General features: G+C 44.1%; 1 protein-coding gene and 1 pseudogene across 1 annotated transcript in view; one reads left to right on the top strand and one right to left on the bottom strand.

Annotated features, from left to right (window-relative positions):
- Nucleotides 1–20,923, top strand: part of Fyn (FYN proto-oncogene, Src family tyrosine kinase) — a gene marked incomplete in the record, with an annotated part of 221,391 nt that overhangs the window by 145,906 nt on the left and 54,562 nt on the right. The window contains 1 exon segment of the mRNA XM_029555724.1: nt 19,319–19,576. Coding sequence (XP_029411584.1) covers nt 19,330–19,576 — 247 coding nt within the window.
- Nucleotides 16,927–17,315, bottom strand: LOC103749531 (annotated as a pseudogene).

Below are 20,923 nucleotides of genomic sequence, written 5' to 3' on the forward strand. Positions count from 1 at the left end.
TGTGTGTAGTGACAGTGTCTGCCTGTAACCAAATAGCCAGGAGGTTTCTGGGTCTCATTTGGACCTGGGGTAGAAAGGTTAGCCTTGCCATGAAGAAAACACCCAGAGCCAAGTATGGTGGTGCATCCCTTTAATCTCAGCACTTGGGAGGCAGAGGCAGGTAAATATCTGTGAGATGGAGGCCAGCTGGGGCTACAGGGAGACCGTGTCTCAAAAAGGCAAAAAAAAAAAAAAGAAGGAAGGAAGGAAGGAAGGAAGGAAGGAAGGAAGGAAGGAAGGAAGGAAGGAAGGAAGGAAGGAACGAAGGAAGGCACCCAGGCTCCAACTCAAACCTGTCCTCACGTATGTTCACTAATGCCCATGGTTTACCAAGCACCTTCTACATGATCAGATAGCATTCTAGATGCTTTCTATTCATTTGAACCCCGCAAAGTTGTTCTCCACTTCCCAGTACTAAGAATCAAACACAGGTCCTTGCCACATTCTGGGCAAACTTCTACCACTGAACTGTATCTCCACTCTTTTATTTTTGTTTGGTTTTTTAGACAAGCTCTTACTAAGTTGCCCAGCTGGCCTTGAATTCACTTTGTGGTCCAGGCAAGGCATGAACTTGTGACCCTCCTGCCTCAACTTCCGAGGAGCTGGGATTACAGGTCTGTGCTACCAGGTCCAGCCACTCTTTTCCTTTTTAAAAAAAAAAAAAAAAAAAAATTTTTAAATCAAAAATGGTCAAGTACCAGTAGCCTCCTACCGGTAATTGATTATAGACCTTTCTTAATCCACATTTTATGGTGAAGAAACCAGAAATGCTTCAGCCGTCTACACTCACTCATGGCTTTCTGCCCTTTTGACAACCCCAGAGAACGAAAAAGAGAGGATGGAAGGAAACCTCTCTTAAAACCGAGGGAGTGGAATTGAGAAATCATTCTTTTCCCTGTCCTGCCTGCAGCCTCACATAATATAATGTCTGACAGGGACCTCTCTGGAAACACAGGCTAAGCAGGGCCCCAGCATCCCCACATGGAAGGAGAGTGCTGACAGGCTGTGGGACAGAGACCAAGGTGTTCGGAGACTGTCCTCCCTGAAACTCATCCCAGACTGCATTTGTATTTCCATCATCTCAGCACCTCAGTTTCCTCTTCCCATAACTCTAGTATCTCCCACATCTTGCCAGAAGCATGCACTTAGTTAATAATTTAAACATAGGTCCATACCCTCCACTTATTACTGATGCTGAATGACTGGACAGGTCTTAGGTGCCCAGTGGAACTTGTACAGCTTTTGACACCGCAGTGATATTTTTAACCTGGAAGTACAAAAGCCTCATGGTGGCCGGCTCTTTGCCTTGAGGGTATTTCAGTTCCAAAGGATTATGGGAATGGACAAAACAGCCAGTGAGGCTGTCTGGCCAGTCTGTGAACTTCCCCACTTGTTCACTCAGAGATGGGGATGGTGGGAGGGTGGAAGCTGTTCTTGACAGGAGAAAGAGTGAGGATGATAAGGAGCCACTGTCACACAATTAACCTGCACAAGAACGGACTGAGCAGTGAGGGAGGGGCAGTTTCACACCAAAGTCAGGAAGTACTTGATCTGGTCTTTGGGAAGTGTCTGTTGAAGGGCAGGCAGTGGCAGAACACCACAGCAGCCCCCAGCCATGCTGGCACTTCAGGCCTGTGTGAGGATGGTGCCCACTAGCTCCGAGCCCATCCCAGTGAGGAGCTCGCTCAAGTGGGAAAACACTAAGCCAAGCTTCCCCAAGCAGCCAGCACTGAGAAGAAAGAGAAGCCTCTTGACCAAGGACCAGCAGCCTGTAGGAAAGGGATTGTTGGCCTCCTTGACTCATCCCTATGTGCTTTCTTGGGGCTGCAACATGGCCTTGAGGGCACCCCACTCCACAGAGAGATCCCAGACCTTCCCTCTCCCAACAGTGGAAAGAAGCCCAGCATCACCTGTGGGCCATGAAAAGGAGCGCTCCTCAGACTCCTGAGCCTCACCATAGAGAAAGCATGCGTCCCTGGCCCATTCTCCTTTCGGGTGTATGTCAGGGAAGAGAATGTCTGTTTGTAGGATAGGAGATCTCCATCTTCACTAGACATGAAGCTGCTTTTTCAAAGTTGTAGTACTAGTTTACAGACTGCTAGCACAGTACATGAATTTCCTTGTTCTACATATTCACCAGTACTTGCCACTGACAGACTGAAAATGCCAGTAGCATGGCTTTTTTTTTTTTTTTTTTTTTTTGGTCTTTTTGAGACAGGGTCTCCCTGTAGCCCCAGCTGTCCTGGTACTTGCTGTGTAGACCAGGCTGGCGTCGAACTCACAGAGATCCACCTGCCTCTGCCTCCCAAGTGCTGGGATTAAAGGCGTGCACCGAATTTCAGCATTAAATGAAAGATAATGGTGGTAGGTGTGCATTCTGTTTAGGTTGAAAGTCAAGTGATAGTTTTGTCAGTTTTGTCACCTGGCCTTCACAGGAAACCCAAAGTGCTCTAGGAGAGAGAGAGAGAGAGAGAGAGAGAGAGAGAGAGAGAGAGAGACTGACTTTGTGTTAACTTTTGTCATACACTAAATTTCTTTTTAAATTTTAAAAAGAGTGAAAAGATCCACTGTTTTTTCAAAAATGTTTTATTTACTCTTTTTATTTTATGTGTATGAGTGTGTTACCTGAATGTATGTAAGTGCACCCATGTCATGCAAAGCCTGCAGAAGTCGTAAGAGGGCATCAGATCTCCTGGAACTGGTGTTACAGATGGTTGTTAGCCACAAAGTGGGTGCTGGGAATTGAACCCAGGGCCTCTGCAAGAGCAATCAGTGCTCTTAACCACTAAGCCATATCTCCAGCCCTGGAGATATTTTTGACAACATTTTTATTTTCCCATGAAACCTATGGAGAAAATGCAGATCTTTGGAGAAGGAAAATGGCTAAGAATGGAAGAGTCCAGAATGGGTGTATGTGGGGACTGGGCATCCAGATGAAGGATGAAGCCTGGGGAGATAGGACACACCAAAAGAATCTTAATGTTGTAGACAGGACCACTTTTTTCCCACCTAGACTGATAATCAGCATGTCTCATACCAGCCTTTGTCAGAAGGAATTATAGCAGCATTGTCACCTGGCTTATTGCAAGTGTGCACCATTATTACTAAGTCCATCTGGGTTGTACTGAGCCAGGTCATCATCACCTGGAATCTTACAAGGCCTGTCCCAAGAGCAAACTGGTTCTTCTTTTTGCTAGCACAAAGTGCTTCTGCCTGAGCTACCAACTGATGATTCTTGCTAGTAGATGAGCAAGAATTTCCAGCCTCTAACTGATCCTGTGTGTGTGAGCGGAGCTACCATGAAAACAAGCTGCATATTTCATGTAGAGCTGAGGTGTAACTACCATTGCATACTGTGATAAGGATGTTCCTGTTTGACCTGACAGAGCAAACTCTGCAGATGTAGAAGGGCGGTGGACCTCATCCACCTCTGACCCAGCCGCTCCTTCAGGCTCTTCTTGTGATAGCAAACTGTTGTTGGATATTAGCTGTTACATGTTTTTGTAGTGGGCATTGTTGTCTGTCCAGCATCCTGCATTGCAGGTGTCTATCTGTGCTATTATCTATCCATGTCATGTTTACCCTACCATCTACACAGCTGCACAACAAGCTTCCGTCTCCCATTTCTTTCAGCCCCAAAAGATGATGAGGTCCTTTTTGTTCAGGGCTCTCTGATAATGGAACTTATATAATCCCACAGTAGTCACCTCTGCAGTCATCTGTGGTTTCAGGCCTTTATTCTCACATTCCACAGAAGCTACCACTTTGCTGTCATTGGGCATGATTTATGAACTATAAATTATATATACCCAGGTAGCTAGACTGGATAGTTTTCCAGCTGAGAAAGTCATGTCTTACGTATCTGCCCCTCCATCCTGCTGCCTACATGCAATCCTCCCACTCTTGGCCTTTTGTTTTGCTCCCCCATTCTCTCTCCAGTTTAATGTGAGCCATCTCTCCAGCCCTGCCACTTGCCTTTTAATCACTGACCTGGTGAATTAAAGCTTCCTCTGTGCTCACTTCCCCAACCTGAGGCCATTGATGTGTTCCTCTGTCTCCCTCCAATCTTTTGAGGGCAAGGACTTTGCTTATTTGACTACATCCATGGCCTTTGCATAGTGCCTGTCACAGAGAAGGGATCAAAATATGTTTACTGAATAAATGCTAGATGCAGAGTTGAAGTATAAATATAAGGATATGTGCAGAAAGACAAAAACTACAAGGGAAACAGGGTTGAACAGTGGTGATTTGTTACTATGGTGATTTCCGAGTAACTTTTGTTTGAGGGATAGGGGAAGTCTGTATTCTTGTTACTGTTTTCTTATTTCCCATCTCCTGAGCTCAGAAGAACAACTGTACCTAGCACCCTCTCCAGTAGAGCTGGAGAGCGAGAGTGCCCAGAGCCTCCCTGTGATGAGGGACGAAGTGGGTGAAGACCATAGCTCCTCACAGCTTAAGCTGCTGACCTGGTTAAGTTTTTCATATTAGCAACAAGGGAATGTGGAGGACATGGTTGGGTCCTCTGAATATTGCAGGAAGACAAAGAACACCTTAAACCTAGGGCAAGCAAAATGGCAAAAACAGAAGTGCAGGACTGAAAAGATGGCTCAGCAATTAAGACCGCTGACTGCTCTTGCAGAGGACCCGGGTTCGATTCCCAGCACCCACATGGTGACCAACAGCTATTCGTAACTCCAGCTCCAGAGGATCCAACACCCTCTTCTGACCTCCCCAGGCACTGTACGACACGGGTGCACTTAAACATATGCAGGCAATGTGCTCACATAAAATAAAAAATAATAAATAAGTATTTTTTTTTAAAACGAAGTGCAATTGCATAGTGATGCTCAGCTCTTCAGACAGGGCTCTGACGATAGCAGGGGGTGTATAAGCATTTGTAGCAAAGGTCCTTATCCAGGTCCCTGCATGAGTCCTCATGATTCCTAAGGTTCAGCTTAGGGACAAGAGCTATGCCATGCTGGTCTTTGGGCTCAGTGGTTCTGCTTGAATTTGTGAAGAAAAGCTCTGGCTCCTTCAGGAATATTGGCATCAGCACAAACCTTTGCAAGCTGTTGGTTGAAGATCCATTGATCACTGATGTGGACACTAGACTCCAGAGTGTTGAAGGGACACAATCCAGGCTATGCAATTACTCAGCAGTCTTGACAGTGGCTGATACCACTGCTTCCAGTCCTTCTCTAAAGCAAGAGTCTGATACTGAGGAAGATGATGCAGAGACCTGAGAAAGAACCTGCTACCTATAAAGCAGCTGAAAGCACAACCTGCCTCTCAGTAGACATGGCATAGTGTATAGAAGATATGACTGCAGTAATGTGGTCTCAGATCTAAGTCCTACTGACTGGCTAACGCCAGGTAAGTGCTTCAGTTCTGTGAGCCCAAGGTTTCCTAACTGTGAAATTCACTGGCAAGGTTGCTCCGAGGAGTAAATGAAACCATATTTGAAGTGCCAAGCAAAAAATTAGTTCTCTAAATTAAATGTTGTTGTAATTCATTATGGTTATAGTTGTCCAACCAATCTCCTTAATGCAAATTTAATTCTTGATGTCAAAAGAGCTTGGTGGCCAGTGATGGAAGGACACATGTCTAACAGATCCAGCCTTTGATTTCTGTGTTACACTCCCTTCTTCCTTATGTCCAGATACAGGCTCCCTGTCATAACAGAAAGACCCTATTGCACACAGGCTTCCTAACTCTGCCGCCCCCCAAGTACAAAGGTTCACATAAGACATATGTTCATGCGTCCAAGCTGGAGATTTAGGTAAAAGAGGCCATCTGGGGTTTTTACTGTCCTGAGGCTGAGCCATTCTTTACCAGGTTGTCATCCTCTCTCTGTTGAAGCTGGTTTCCCAGCATCACATACACCTCTCAGGCCACAGGAAGTAAGGAAAAGAGAAGGTACCTATTTCTACTTGGAGAATGAAGGACTTGGATTTGTCACGGCTGTTCACAGTCGGCTGATCAGATGAAGGGACACGGCCACAGCTAGCTGGAAAAATGTCAGGAAGCATGGCTTTCAATTGTATGGCGATAGGCCTACCTCAGACTGCTCCTGTGGAGGGGCAAGGGTGGATCTGCTGGGATGGTGGGTATTTTGCCATGTCCCTCACCTGTCTGTGTCCTCTGTCACTCATTTTTGTCAGAGATAGATTTGGGCTTCGGGATTGTTGAAGCTGTATTCTTTTAGGCACTGAGCAACCTGTCTCATGCCAGAATCCTACAAGCTCAGGGAGGGTAGAGGGTAGACTGTTGTGCTATTGCTAAGGACGTAACAGTTATACTACAAGACAACACTGAAAAAAAAAAAAGTACATATGACAAGTAAAAGGCACTATTGAATTGCCTTCTCATACTTATAAGCAATAAATAGTGTATATAAATGTATGCTGGCTCATTAAACATTTGTTTCTTCTCTTTTGGATTTGTTTAAATAAATTCTAAAAACAGACAGGATTTATGTCAGGTTTCAAGTATGTCATCAAGTGGTCTAACCTAGGCAGCTTGGGTTCGTCCCACACAGAGTAGCCAAATGCTGTTTTCTAAGGGCCGCTGGGAACCAGCACTGGCTGCCTACAGGTGGCTCCTTGTTCTTTATCTTCCTCCTTTAATTTCCTCTGTGACTTTATGGTCCTCAGCTTAGCAATGAGTGCAGAGCTCTTATGAAATACAGAAAGACTGCATAGTCCACCAGCCTGGGCTTCCCAGCAGGATGGAAACTAAACTCAAGGAAAACTAGAGACCAGCCTGCTTTCCTCTAGGCCTCTGTGCCATGAAGAGGAGAGAGGAAGCTGGCTGGAGTCTGCCTCTCTTCTATCCCTTTGTCTCCGCTGTTCTGACTCTTAAGTCTTAGTAGAAGCCATGCAATTACAGCAGAGTGTGTTTTCTGACTGCCTGATTTATCATCCTTCACACCAGAACAGCTGCCGCAAAGCTTTGAAATTCTAAACCACTGCATAAGCAACAGAAGTTATCGATGCTGGTGTTGCTGATTTCCTTATAGCTTCTGGAAAGTGCCCACATAAAGACCCAGGGGCTGTGAAACTGGGCTCCATGGCATTTCTTCAAAGAAAAGATGCCTGCCTCAGGTCCAAACACGTAATACAGATGGCACTTGCATTCACAGCCCAAGTCTTATCAGGTAGATTTTGCTCTGACTCTGACTCCATAACCGGGTAAACTCAGAGCAAAGGGAAGATGTGGAATGCACAGCCACTGTCTGTGAGCTCGTGCCATCTGCTACTTTTTATTTTTTATTACATTTTTATTCATTTGTATGTGTGAGCTATGGCATGTGTGTGGAGGTCAGAGGACAGCTGGCCTCATTCCACCATGAGGGATCGAACTCAGGGATCGAACTCAGATCTCTAGACTTGGCAACAGTCATCTTTACTTACTGAGTCATCTCACTAGCCCTCCATCTGCTTCCTTAAAGAAAGGATCTTCTTGATGAAAACTAGTGAATTAAAGAAAAAGAATCAACCATTTTCTGAATGGCTGAGGTCTCATGCGCAGTCATCTGGCAAGAGGCCTCTCTAGAGACTGGAAAGATCTGCAGAGCAGGTTTTTGTTCTTCCTAAGAGGGAACCTCCTGGGCTTTTATTATCCATCTTCCCAGGGAGGGGACATTGGTGATACCTGTTCAGACAACTGCTTTGTGCTAATGTATTTGCTTGTGTCTATGCCGGGTGACACCATGACCCATGGCTCTCAGCCAATCCTGCTACAACTCTTCCTGAAACAGACACAGCCCAGAGAGCCAGGCTCTGCCACTGAGGCCCAGATGTGCCACTCTGTTTCCTGTTTCCCTTTTCTAGTTCATGAATAGAAGCCCACGTTTTTTGTTTCTGTTTTCCTGTGGCTGTTTCCACTGAGCACAGGGCAAGGAAGATGGAAACATGGTTGGCTGGATAGCAGCAGTAGGAAACAATGTCTCTGGTGGACTGTTGATGTTTCAGGAAAGTTCCAAGTTGCATAAACCAGAATTGCTTACTATCCTGTGCCCTGCCAGGATTAATGGAGAGAGGCTCAAAAGTCAAAGCCTCACACCATGCTCAGTGTGCCAGCAGGAAAGGGTGAATACAACAAGCATGAGCACAAATTCCCCTGCCTCCACCACCAGCCAGCATCCAGAGAGCAAGATCACTGGTTCCTCCTCCCCTCCTTCCTAGAGCTGACGGGTACACAGAACTCAGCTCTTCACTCTAAACCCCCAGTCCCAGAAGTTGCCTGCTTCTGAGTTTGGTGGGTTTTCCGAATGCCTAGGACTTAGGGCCCAAAGCTCCTTCAATACCCATTCACTCGGTCATCACATTCTTGGCTCTGTTATCCCAGGTGTATCCTTGTCACCCAGAGTCCTCTGAAGATGGTACATGGCTTCGCTTCACCTGTGTCCTTACTTGAGTTACTGCATTCATCTGTGTACACTCACTACCTGATCCCTGCACAGCCCTTTGTTACCCACTGAGGATTGGAAAGCATACTTAAGAATCCTACTGTTCTTAGGTACCATTTACCTTTTGTGCCTTCCAGTAGAAGTTACCCCTTAACATGCTTTGGAATTAGTGTCTGTCTCTGTCTCTGTCTCTCTCGCTCTCTGTCTCTCTCTCATTTTCAGCTTGCAAAGTATCGTCAAGGTATGGTTGTTTCAATTATATACAAATTCAATCAGGAACTGAAAGGATCTTTCTGACGAAAAAATAAAGACTTTGCATTATAAAAATGGTGCATTCTCAGTATAGACAATCTAAGGACTAAAAATCAGAAAGCAAAGAAAGCACAGTCTCCCATAATAACACTGCCTCCCGTGATTTTAGCACATTTCCTCCAGAAGTGTTTTCTAGGCGTCCATTTCACAGCTGAAATCATACAGTGCTCCTTCATATATAGTGAACTGTTCTATATTACTGATTATTTCTGGAAATACAAGTTTTACTCTCTACTTAACTCCTTTATGGGCATACATTATGTACTATGCAACCACCCTCTCATTAAGTAATTATAAATTTTTGAATCTCCTCAGTGATAAATAACACTTCATAGACTATCTCTTAGCACAAATTCCCAAGCCAGAAAGCATGCCTGTTTTTAAGGCTTTTTGTTGGCATTACCAGGATTTTTTTTTTACAGCTTCCCATTCTCTACTAGCAGTATAAAAGTATATTCATTTCAAAGAAGCTGCATCACTATTGGGTAGACTTTTAATGTATTTTTATTGAATTTTTGTGCATTTCATACAAAACATCTTAATTATCTTTATACCCTTCCCCCATCTGTACCCCCCGCCCCCATAACCTTCTCACCAGATTTCAGGCATTCTGTCGTATATGTTAAGGCCTATTGAGTTAAGTTAGTGTTCCCAGATGTCCCTCAGTGCAAGTTCATTCACTAGGGTCTAGTCAGCCTGTCTAGAATCTCTCCCTTAAAGAAAACTAGCTCTACCTCAGCCAGTAGTAATCAGCTGCCAATAGTTCTTTGACTAAGGCTGGGACCTGCTGCCCATTTCCCCAGTTCTATGCCGAGTTTTATCTAACTGAGTTTGCGTGGATCTTGTGTATGCTGACACCATTGCTTTAGGTTCATATGAGAACATTATAGGCCAGGAGCCTGTGACTGTTTCCATATGATCATGTACCTCCTCCTCTGACTCTTACAATCTCTGTAGTGATCCCTGAGCCCTGTATGGGTGAAGTTTAATATAGGAGTCCTGTCCAGGGACCTACACTCTGTAGACTCTTATTCTCTACACTTTGGCCATTTGTGGCCTTTTGTGTTCCTGGCCCTCTGTTGCATGAGGGAGCTTTGTTGATGAGAGTTGAGAGATGCATTAGTATTCTCTCTACCCCTTGTTCTACTATGTTCCATGAGCATTATTAGGTGTAGAGGTTCCATTGTAGATATGTCACTTAGAGTTGGGCATCTCACAGACTCTTATTCTCTGTGTGTGATAAGTTGTGGAACTCTGTGATAGACTCTGTCTGTAACAAAAGAAACTTTTTTGATGAGTGGCAACTGGCATACTTGTCTGTAAATATAAGGATCCATATTTAGCATGTAGTAAAAAATTACATTTGCCATGGAATGTGACAGGCTTGGAGTTTTCACTAAGATCTATGACCTTTCCAGCCATGTCTGTTTGGCTCTGTTTACAGTTCCACGCATGTGTTCCCTCTCATTGAGTGGGCTTTAAGTCCAATTAGGTAGCTGTTGATTATCCCCCAAATCCAAGAGCCAATACTGCTAATATAGTTTTCTGTGCTGGTCATTGTTATGGTACTGGGTAGACTTTTAATTTGTGAGTTTAGAAAGATGTTATCTCACTAATCTAAATTGTGTTTCTCTGATTACTCCTGAAAATAGTATTTTCCTATTAGTTTCAGATTTTCGTGTGTTTGTATTGCCAATTACATTTTCCCATTTTCCTAGTCTTAGTTTGTTGTATCTTTACAAATTAATTATATATTAAGATTCTAACCCAAGAAATTTGAAAATATATACCCACAAAAACAAACTTGTACATGAGTGTTTATAACAGAATCACTCAAAAGAGGAAACAGCCCAAATACCCATTAATTGATGAATGGATAAGCTCCGTGTGATATAGTCATACAGTGACATATTTTTCAGTCATAAAAAGGAATGATACACTAATACGTGCTACATTGTGAATGAATCTTGAAAGATTACACCAGGTTAAAAAAGAGTCACCAAAGACCACATATTATATCATTATATTCATATTAAATATCCAGAATAGGCAAATCCATAGAAACTTAAGGTGGAGTATTAGTTGTCAGAGGCTGGGAAGATGAGGAAGTGGTTGCTTGGTGAGCATGGGTTTCTTTGGGGTATGTTGAAAATGTTCTGGAATTAAATAGTAGTGATTGTTCCTTTACAAATATCCTAAAAACCATTGTCCTATACCTTAAAGAGCTATATTTTATGGTTTGTGAAATATTTCGCAAAACAAAATGTAGAAGTATAGCCAAAGGGACTTCTCTGTGGTCTGGAAGGATTGGGGTGAGGCAGGTGGAAACTGAAGAACTTCACAATCCATGTCCCAGTTCCTCCTAAACCTTTTGATATAGACGGGGTTAAACATACCATCCTTATTTGCATCACCTCTTAACTCTGAAATCCAAAGCAAACGAGTTCTTACCCTCCTTTTGGAGCCTTTCCATGGTTTGGTGTTAAAACTTAATTTGGCTATTTAGGTTTGGGACCTGTTCAGCTGCAGTGCTAATTCTCACCCACAGGGTCTCCTGCTTCTGTCTCCCTGTCATTAAGTGCTTTCACATCTCCAGGCACTGGAGAGTGGAAAGCTGTACAGGAGGGACAGGAACTGCGCTTCTCAGCCTAGGGGTTACCTACATAGGCAATGACAAAGATGGGAAGCCACAGAAGATTCCAGGTGCTAGGAATGTGGCTTTTTCTTAATGTACCATGATGTTCCATGAGTGATTTATCCCAGTTCATCCCTTTGCTTTGCAGGGTAGGAACAAGATCCATCTTCACCCTCCTGAGAGCCTTTGCAAAAGTCACACATCAATGATCAGATAGGTCTGACTCTATTTCTGAAGCAAAGCTTTGATTTGATGTTTAAATCAGCTCTGTTTTCTGGTCACCACATGTGGCTGGAATCTGCATCATGGGTATTCCCACCTTTGCACTGTCTTCTTGCCTCAGAGACTGCACTAGTTTAGGATGTGTGTTTGGTGGGGGTCTTCTTCACAGGAATCTACTGTGAGTAGGTATTTGTTATTTTGTGTTTGGTCAGGAGTATAGGGGGATTATATGAACATTTCAGTTTGTGAAGTAATTTGTCTGCAAAAAAGTGAATCATATTTAAGTGCAGTAAGAGAGATCATTTTCATACCAAGGAAAGTGATGCTGCCGCCCTCGTGGTGTATATAAATACCCTTGCCATGACTGGGAAAGATCAGGAAATTGAAGGCTGCTTTAGTGTTGTTGGCTCAAACAGTCATTAAGCTGCCAAGCCACACCAAGGAAGAGGTGACTCATTACACATACTGTGGTCCCAGAACCTCCACAAAATGCACTTTCTGCAGTATAGAATGTGGATGAGACAGAGGCCCCATCCCTGAAATCAGGGACTCTGTTATTCATCTGGAGGTGAGTTCAGTGGAGGCAGGGCTCCTTCCCTCCATGCCTCTTTCCACAACCTTGTGTAGACTGGCTAGGGTTCTAGGGCACAAGAGGAAGCTCTGCTGCAAAGGTTCTTTGTGCTGGCCATGGACTCCAGCTGTTTGGCTTCATCTTTCTCATCCTTACCCTGGGCTTAACTGTGAACACATTCCCCAACCTCTTTGTTCTCCCTCATGAAGGATGGGAAAATAACAACACCCATGATTGGGGAGTTAAGAGAATTTGGTGTAGTTGCATATTCCATTTCCTGGCCTACAGTGAGCACTCACTGGTATTGGCTCTCACTATCAAGATTGGAGCCTTCCTCCACAGTGCCCCATCCCACATAAATAATGTATTCATTTTCTACAGGCCTCAAATACCATCCATTTATAAGCTCACCGTTCTATGGGGCATAAGCCCACACATAGTGTATCTGGGTTCTTTGTTCAGCAAGGCTGAAATCAGGATGCCAGCTGATTGTGTTGTTATACTGAAGCTTCACTAGGAAAGAATCCATTCCCTGGCTCATGCAGGTTCTTGAGCAAACTCCCTCCTATGGTTGTGGGACTGATATACTATTCCCTTGCTATCTGCCAATTATGAGCATTTCTCATCTCCTAGAGCCCCCCACCTATCTGGCCGCATGGCCCCTCTATCATTAAGGCCACAGTGGAGATTCTTATATTGAATGCCCCTCTTTGATTCTGCATGTCCAAGGAAGAGCCATCCCTTTTCAGGGCTCACTTGAGGAGGTGAACCGAACTGGGATAACGTCCTTTAAAGTTAGCTATGCCAGGTCACACAGCCTATCAGGAGTGACTGTCCAGTTTTCACTCTCCCAGGGATTATACAGGGCTTGTTCAAGAGGGGTAGGAATCTTGGGAGACAACTCCAAATCCTACCCACCACAACATAACCTTAGCAAGGTACATCTTCTTATGCCTTCCCTCCAGCTGGCAGCAATTAGGTTTTCTTACATGGGCAGAGCACTACATGCTGTGCTGAGGCTGGGTGGACCCTGCCCCAATGCTATATGTGGCTCAGCCCCCATGATTTTATGATTGTGCAGTACAAACATAGCTGGGCCTTAAAAAAAAAAAAAACCTCAGGCCCCCCAGGAGTACTTGTGTACTAAAGTGTCTGAGACAATCCTGCTTTATCTCCACCCTCCAAGTTCCTGGGGCCTGGCTGGCTGAACCCAGAGGTAGCACTGCCTGTCTACCCATAGTCTGTCAGGGTCATCTGGTTTTGTGTACTGCAAAGGGCTGAAAGATGCCAGTGAATCAGGATATTTGGGTGGCAGACCATGTGACCCAACCCCCACTGCTTCCAGCCAAATTTTAGTTGTCTAAATACCTGACTCCAGCAGTTACAGAGGGAAAACTCATAATCACCTTCCCTGAGCACCCGAGAGATTCACTTTCTCCATCAAGAATGTAGTAAAAGGGACTGGAGAAATGGCTCAGTGGTTAAAAATACTGGCTGCTCTTTCAGAGGACCCAGGTGGGGTTCTCAACACCCACATGTGGCTAACAATCATATACATAAAACTCCAGTTCCAGGGGAACTGATGCCCCCTTCTGGTCTTATACAGGCATTGTATGCACCTGGTGCACTTAGATGCATGCAGCCAAAACACTCATACATATGCAATAAAAATAAACAGGTAAATGAGTTTTTAAATTTTTATTTATTATTTTTATTTTTTTATGTGTATGTGTGTATTGCCTGTTGATACGTAAGTGCACCCATGTCGTACAATGACCACAAAGGTCAGAAGAGGGTGTTAGATTCCCCTGAAACTGTAGTTATGGATAGTTGTTACCCACCATGTGGGTGCTGGGAATCGAACCCAGGTCCTCTGTAAAAGCAGCCAGTGCTCTTAACCACTGAGCCATCCCTCCAGCCCAATCAATTAAATTTTTAAAAAGGAATTTAGTAAAATACCTCAGGTCAATCTTGATGGGTGTTCCTAATTTTACAAGTGTTTTGATTTTTACTGGAGCCCTCTGCCATGATTATCCCCTCCTGAAGTCAGCTCATTTCTCCTGTGCCTCTGCCACATCTTACCCTTTTGCACATGCTGGTGCTGTTGATTACAAGGAATGTTTGCTCAGGAAGCTGCCAGCTTTTGCCTTTCCCCTGGCAAAGCGCATGAAGCTGCAGTTGATCTACAGCTCTACTTGGAATTCTTTTAGCATTGCTTACCTCAGTTGCTTATGTGCCATTTCTGGGCTCTTAGTCCCGTTCCCATCTTGTTCCTTCCATCATGAGACTTGCCTAGGAAAAGGGGAGATCAGAGCCAAAAGGACAGTGTATGGAGATACCAGGAAGCAAGTCATGTTAGAATACTGGCTGACCTGGCTTCACCCGTCCTGCTCCAAGGCCAGGCTTTCCCTCTTGGCTCTCAAGAACAGGGGTGGCAAGTGACACCTAAAGACTGTCACTTCTCCACACCCTCCTAAGTTAGTTCCAGAGCAAAAGTGCCTATGTTGCTGAAATGACAGTTTCTTGTCGTGGATTTTACATCTCCTCCTGCTGCCATTCCTCCTCTGCCTGCACCAGTGTGTCACAAGAGAGAGGAATTTGCTAGTACAGGATACTGCCAGTATTCTCTTGCCAGTTTTAGTACCCAGCTCAGCACACTCCTGAAGTTTTTACCAATCCTGCAACAGTGGAACTTGCACATACTGGTATTGCTCTTGGACTGGCAGCTGAGGAAATATGAGTGTAGTCTGTGCCCACAGACTGGTATGCACTTACTCAGGTCAGAGCACTCTGTGCCTGTAGTAGCTGAGAGGCCCAATACTCCAAGTCACTTTCAATCACTGGCACGCTATGTGAAGGATTTGAGACCACACTGTGACATAGCAGCATAAAGTAATCATATCTGCCTTCCTCATGGGAGCAGGGTGTGACCATGCTTCATTTCAGTGTCTGGCAGCTCTCCCTGAGTTGTGTAATGCTGCTGGCACATTTGAAAATATACACAGGACTAAGAAAATGTCAGATAAATTGGGTCTTATTTGCATAGTAAAAGCAGGCCCCTCAATTTCCAAAAGGATTGAAGAACAGGGGCCTCATTGCTGTAATCCAGACACTTTGACCATTTGCACAGGATCCTGTTGATCAAAATGCTCTTCCTCCAGCTTTTGTAGACATGACAGATGGCAGAGGGGTAGAGAGAGCCGTGAGTTCATGCTGTGTGATGTCTTCCAATCAGAGGAACTACAGGGTCCCACTTTTTTTCAGGGTGACATTAACAGTGTTTCCTAGTGACCCACAGATCATGAGCAAGTGGATTGGTGTACTCCATGTTAGTGATCCTGCAACATTAGACATAGAAGCCCCAATACAAAACTATATGTAATCGGGATATTTTTATTTTAGCTTAAATGTCTAGAAGTTCGCCTGTGGCAAGAAACCTGCTGGTGTTGAGTACAGCTCTTATCGAATCTTCTGACTATATCAGGAAATGGTTAGTCTGTCTGAGCCACTCTCCCTCATTGAGCTAAGTGGGAAGACCACAAATTCTTACACAGATATTTTCATTGTGTTTAACTTTTAATGGAACTTGCATTATTTCTGGGTTTTGGGTTTTTTTTTTTTCCATGTGTCTGTTTCTGTTCTTATTTCTGTTTCTTTACATGGATTACTAAGAGAAAAGAAGCAAGATCCATGCAGAAGCATTACTCAAAATTTCGGATGTGTGCAGTGCTAGTCCCTCTATAAAAGATGGCTATCCTACCCAAAATAATTTTAATTGCTTTAATTTATTCACTTAACAAACCTTTACAGAATGCTTCTTTGTGCTTAGCAGTGTTCTGGGTACTTGAAGATACAGAAACAGAGGATCAAAAGCTAATCCCTACCTTCAAAGAATTTATGCCTTCCCCTTCCACTGTTTCATAAAATTTTATCTATGCTATTAGTTGTTTATTACACTGTAGGACTTGTTTTCAGTGATTTGGAAGATTGTCTTTTCTTGGCTTGGTGAAATGTGATGTCCTGTTTTCTGCAAAGATTCAGATTTTTTTTTTTTTTTTGTATTTTGTTAGAAGGATAGTTTCAAATGAAAGTTCTTGTTGGTTTTAGGTTTTAAAGATACAAGTATAAATCTTTTCTGTGTGTATATCAGGATTTTTCCATGATGACACCAATAATATTGGGGCCAGGGAATTACTTATTGCAGGAGGTTGTTCAGTGCTATGTATGATGCTTAGCAACATCCCTGACCTGTTCCTGCTAGATGAGAAAGTACCCCTCTTCCCTGAGTTTTGGCAGCTGAAAATGTCTTCAGATATTTCCCAATATGTCTCTTGGTAGATAGGGGCTGGCAAAGTTGCCCCCAGCTGGGAGCCACTGATGAAACTGTGATCCTAGGCTCACACCCTCTGCTTAAGCAGGTCAGTGCAGTTCCCAAGAAAAAAAGCACTTGGAGAGCTAGAGAGATGGCTCAGGGGTTTAAGAGTACTGGCTGCTCTTGCAAGAGGATCCAGATTTGGCTCTTAGCATCCACATGGTGGCTAACAACCATTGGTAAAACACCAGTTCCAGGAGACCCAGGGCTCTCTCCTGACCTTTTTGGGCAGTTCCAAGGAATCCTATGCCCTCTCCTGGCCTTTGCAGGCACTGCATTGCACATGGTGCACTTAGATGCATGCAAGCAAAACATTCATACACATAAATATGTTTTTCCAGTTTTATAATGTTGAGTCTCAGAAGTCAGTTCTCATCCACATTGACTGTCTGTAGATTTTTGAATGTGGTGACAGGGACACAGGAGACCAAGGTGTACAGCGTGTTTGGAGAATCCTCATCCTCATTACGTTTTCTGGACACATGAACTAGGATACGATACGGAGCGTTCCTTATTCCTTGGCCCAGACAGCTTGGTTGAGCCCAGTATCAATGCGCACATCTGGAGTACTCATCTCCCTCAGGGCAAATATCTGGCTTTCTTTGAGTGCCCAAAGGGCACGTTTCTTGAAGCCCACACCATGGATGAGCTTGTGAATGTTGATGGTGAATTCCTGGGTCATCACCTTGTTGATGGCAGAACAGCCCTTCTTCTCGCCACCCTTCTTTGCAGGAGCCATCCTGCCAGCCCCAAGTTGGAAAGCATAAAAAAAAAAATTTTAAGTACTTGGAGCAAGTGTTTCTGTCTGGCTTCTGCAGAAACTCAAAGCTACTTCCTACCTTGGAAGAGTTAATATAAAGTAAATAAGATATTTATCAGTGCAGTGAAGCAATATCAGCAACAAATGATGAAACCCTCTCAGTAAATCATGCCTTGGAGATACTTTATATTTCCTGTTGGAAAGTTGTTAAAATCATTCATTTACCGTAAGCTGGAGAGCATGTTGGACACGGTATTCTGTAAATTAATCTCGAGTGATTTATGAGGAAATGGATTCCAGACTTGATGATCTCAAGTAGTAGGCGGCTCTTCTTATGAACATTCTCATTCTGAAGAACACACATTCAATTCAGTAAGTATTGAACTGTGCAATGGGAATGAACTTTAGAATGTCTGACCCTGCTTCCTGGCCCAGGGGACCACAGTGCTGAGAGTGTCTCTGGGACTCTCCCCTGCCACATGTGGCAGCTCTGACCTTGGTGTACAAGATAAAATAGAAACACAGGCATTGCACTTCATGACCTCAGATTTCTTCCTGTCCTATGCCAGCACTGCCCTCCCCAGTGAGTACATGTTATTACACATGATGTCATCTGTTTCTTATTTGACTCTTTGGTCCCAAATGAGCTGCTTTTCAGAGTTTTGGCAGGGATCCTTACCGCAAGTTATACCTACCCCCATCCACTTGTGGTCCAAAATGGGGACATTTAACTACCTTACTGTGTGTTTCTGAGTCTTTACTTCTCATATACATGCCAGTGAATTAGAAAGTACAGGGGGCGCTACTAATAAAAGTCACCGGGAAAAGAGTTGGGCTTGGTGCATAGAAAAAAAGAGAGAAACAATGGGCTACAGAATTTTCACTCATTCAGTTGTTGAGCAACTGTTATGTGCTAGGCACTGGCCATAGAGCTGTGAGGAAATGGACTTGAGTCCACTGGGCAATGGGGCAAGTGTACAAGCCACGTTTCAGTATGGCACAGAGGGAACATGATGAAGGAACACAGATGCTGTGGGAGAGAATAAGAAAGGCACCATCCCAGCTTGTGGGAAGTGGGGTCTGAGAAGGCTTTGCAAAAGAAGTGGTATCTCAATTGGGACATGAGGATTCATTACATGCCAAGGCTAGATCTCCCAGCTTGAAGGCAAGCAGCTGAAAAGTTGGGCCTGTGTGAAGCGGGAAGAGTGGAACGAAGACAGGGAGCCCCAGTAATGTGTCTTGGGATCATGAACAGCTGGGCTTTTGGGGATTCACTGTGACGCAGAGCCTGGTGAGAAGTAGGCTTGAGGAGGCTGGAGTAACAGTGACTCAACTTCTTCCACCACTAACTCCAGAGCAGAGGAATGCTTTTTCAGCATGATTTTAAGGCTGTCAAGTGCTGCTGGAAATTGAAATGTTAATTAGCAGCTTTAAATGCTGTTGTTTCTGGAGGCTATCATGACATCCTGCAGATACATTCAGGCCTCTTTGCTTCTGCTAGTTTTTCATTTCATAACTTTTCTTCATTTTAATATTTATCATCATTTTTGTGTCTGAAGCATGAGTACTCATGAGTGGAGACACGTGGTGAGGAGTTTAGGGTCTATATCTCGGCTTTTCCAGCTCTCTGGGTCCTCCTTATGAGATTTCCTTTGCCATAGTGGAAACTTTTGCTCTAGTGTTGCATATACTCACTCTATAGCACACATACTAGTTTTGAAAAGCATAAGATGTACTGGTGATCTGTCTTTCAGAAGGTGTGTGATAATGTAGAATTGTATGGCGCGCAGGCCTCATTTGAGAAAACTGCACCTGATGGTCACTGTTCTATGTGATCATGCCATCGTCCAGAGTATGTGAGAACCTGAGACGCCTCCTAACCCTCAGACCATACCACTGCTTCACGTTACCTGTCAGCCTGATAGAGTGCTCTTCTTTAGTAGTGACGCAACTAGGAAGCATCCCAGTTCATGTACCTCTTTTTCTGTTTCTGGCAGGAATTTAGATAATGGGCTGTGTGCAATGTAAGGATAAAGAAGCAACGAAACTCACAGAGGAGAGGGATGGCAGCCTGAACCAGAGCTCCGGGTACCGCTATGGCACAGATCCCACTCCTCAGCACTACCCCAGCTTTGGTGTGACCTCCATCCCAAACTACAACAACTTCCACGCAGCCGGAGGCCAGGGGCTCACAGTCTTTGGGGGTGTGAACTCTTCTTCTCACACTGGGACCTTGCGTACAAGAGGAGGAACAGGTAAGCCACCAATAGTTAAGAGTGCTGAGGGTGAAGCTGTGTTCTTTTAAAATTATTGAACGTGTGAATGGTGTGTGTGTGTGTGTGTGTGTGTGTGTGTGTGTGTGTGTGTATACCGCAGCAGGTGTGTATGTCTGTAGAGGTCATAGGACATCTTTGGGGAGTCAGTTTTCTCCTTCCATTATGGGTTACAGGGATCGAACTTATTTTATCAGGCTTACACAAGTCCCTTTACCCACTGAGCCATCTTGTTGGTGCTGCAGCTGTGCTCTTAATTATTTTGGCAATTGAACATTTGTGTTCCAGATGACTCACGTTGACTGAGTTGAAGTTTCTAGTCAGCTTCACCTATCATCTACCAGATGAAGGGCCATTCAAAACAAAAAGCCCAAGTTGGATGTCCAAATAAAAATGATTGGCTTTGGGGTTGTAGTTGCTGCACTTTGAGAATTCTGCATGGGCTAGCACACTACAGCATTCTGCCAGGCACTGTAAGACAAGGGCTCCCAACTCTGGCTGACCGCACCAATAACTAGGGCAGCTTCTTCACAACACAACTGCCAGAGCTCCAGGGCTCGCTCTGAAGCTGTGCACTTTGAACTATCTAATGCCCTCGTTCCCTCCCTCACTTCTAGGGGTAACTGCTCTCCCCTTTTCTCCTGCTCTTCAGCCTCTCAATTACTTCCTGGCAAGTGGGGTCATTTGGTAGCATCCTATCTTGACCATTATCTCTAGTTCTGTGGTATTTCTGTTGTCAACCATATTGGTTGACTTTTTTATCCCAAAACCTTTTCATGTATTTTTCTATTTTCCTCTTTTCTATTCTCTGTGTGTGTTTGTTTTCCTTCCATTTTTGTGTGTGCTTTTATTCTGAGACAGGATCTCACTATGTAGCCCACACCGACCTCAAACTATTGAGAATCATCCTGCCTTAGCCTTCTGAGTGCTGGGATTATAGGCATGAGATATCATACCCAGCTGAGTGCTATACTCAGTTTTAAAATTGAGTTTTATATAGGCTGGGTGCAATGGTGTACACCTTTAATCCCAGTACTAGGGAGACAGAGGCATGCGGATCTCTGTGAGTTCAAGGCCAGCCTGGTCTAAATAGTGAGTTCCAGGCCAGCTGGGGCTACAGGGAGACCCTGTCTCAAAAAAAAAAAAAAAAAACTCCCCCTAAAATATTGAGTTTTATGTACCAAGACCATTTTTTTTTTAGCTTTTACAAAACTTTATTGAGAATTTCATACATGCATATAAGGTGTTTTGATCAAATCCATGCCCAATCCTTCCCCACCAACACTCCCCCCTCTGAAGAGGTAACCCTAAAATCTTTTAAGGATTAGA

This window comes from Nannospalax galili, unplaced genomic scaffold (assembly GCF_000622305.1).
Source record: "Nannospalax galili isolate Female #2095 unplaced genomic scaffold, S.galili_v1.0 scaffold646, whole genome shotgun sequence".
Classification (NCBI taxonomy): domain Eukaryota; kingdom Metazoa; phylum Chordata; class Mammalia; order Rodentia; family Spalacidae; genus Nannospalax; species Nannospalax galili.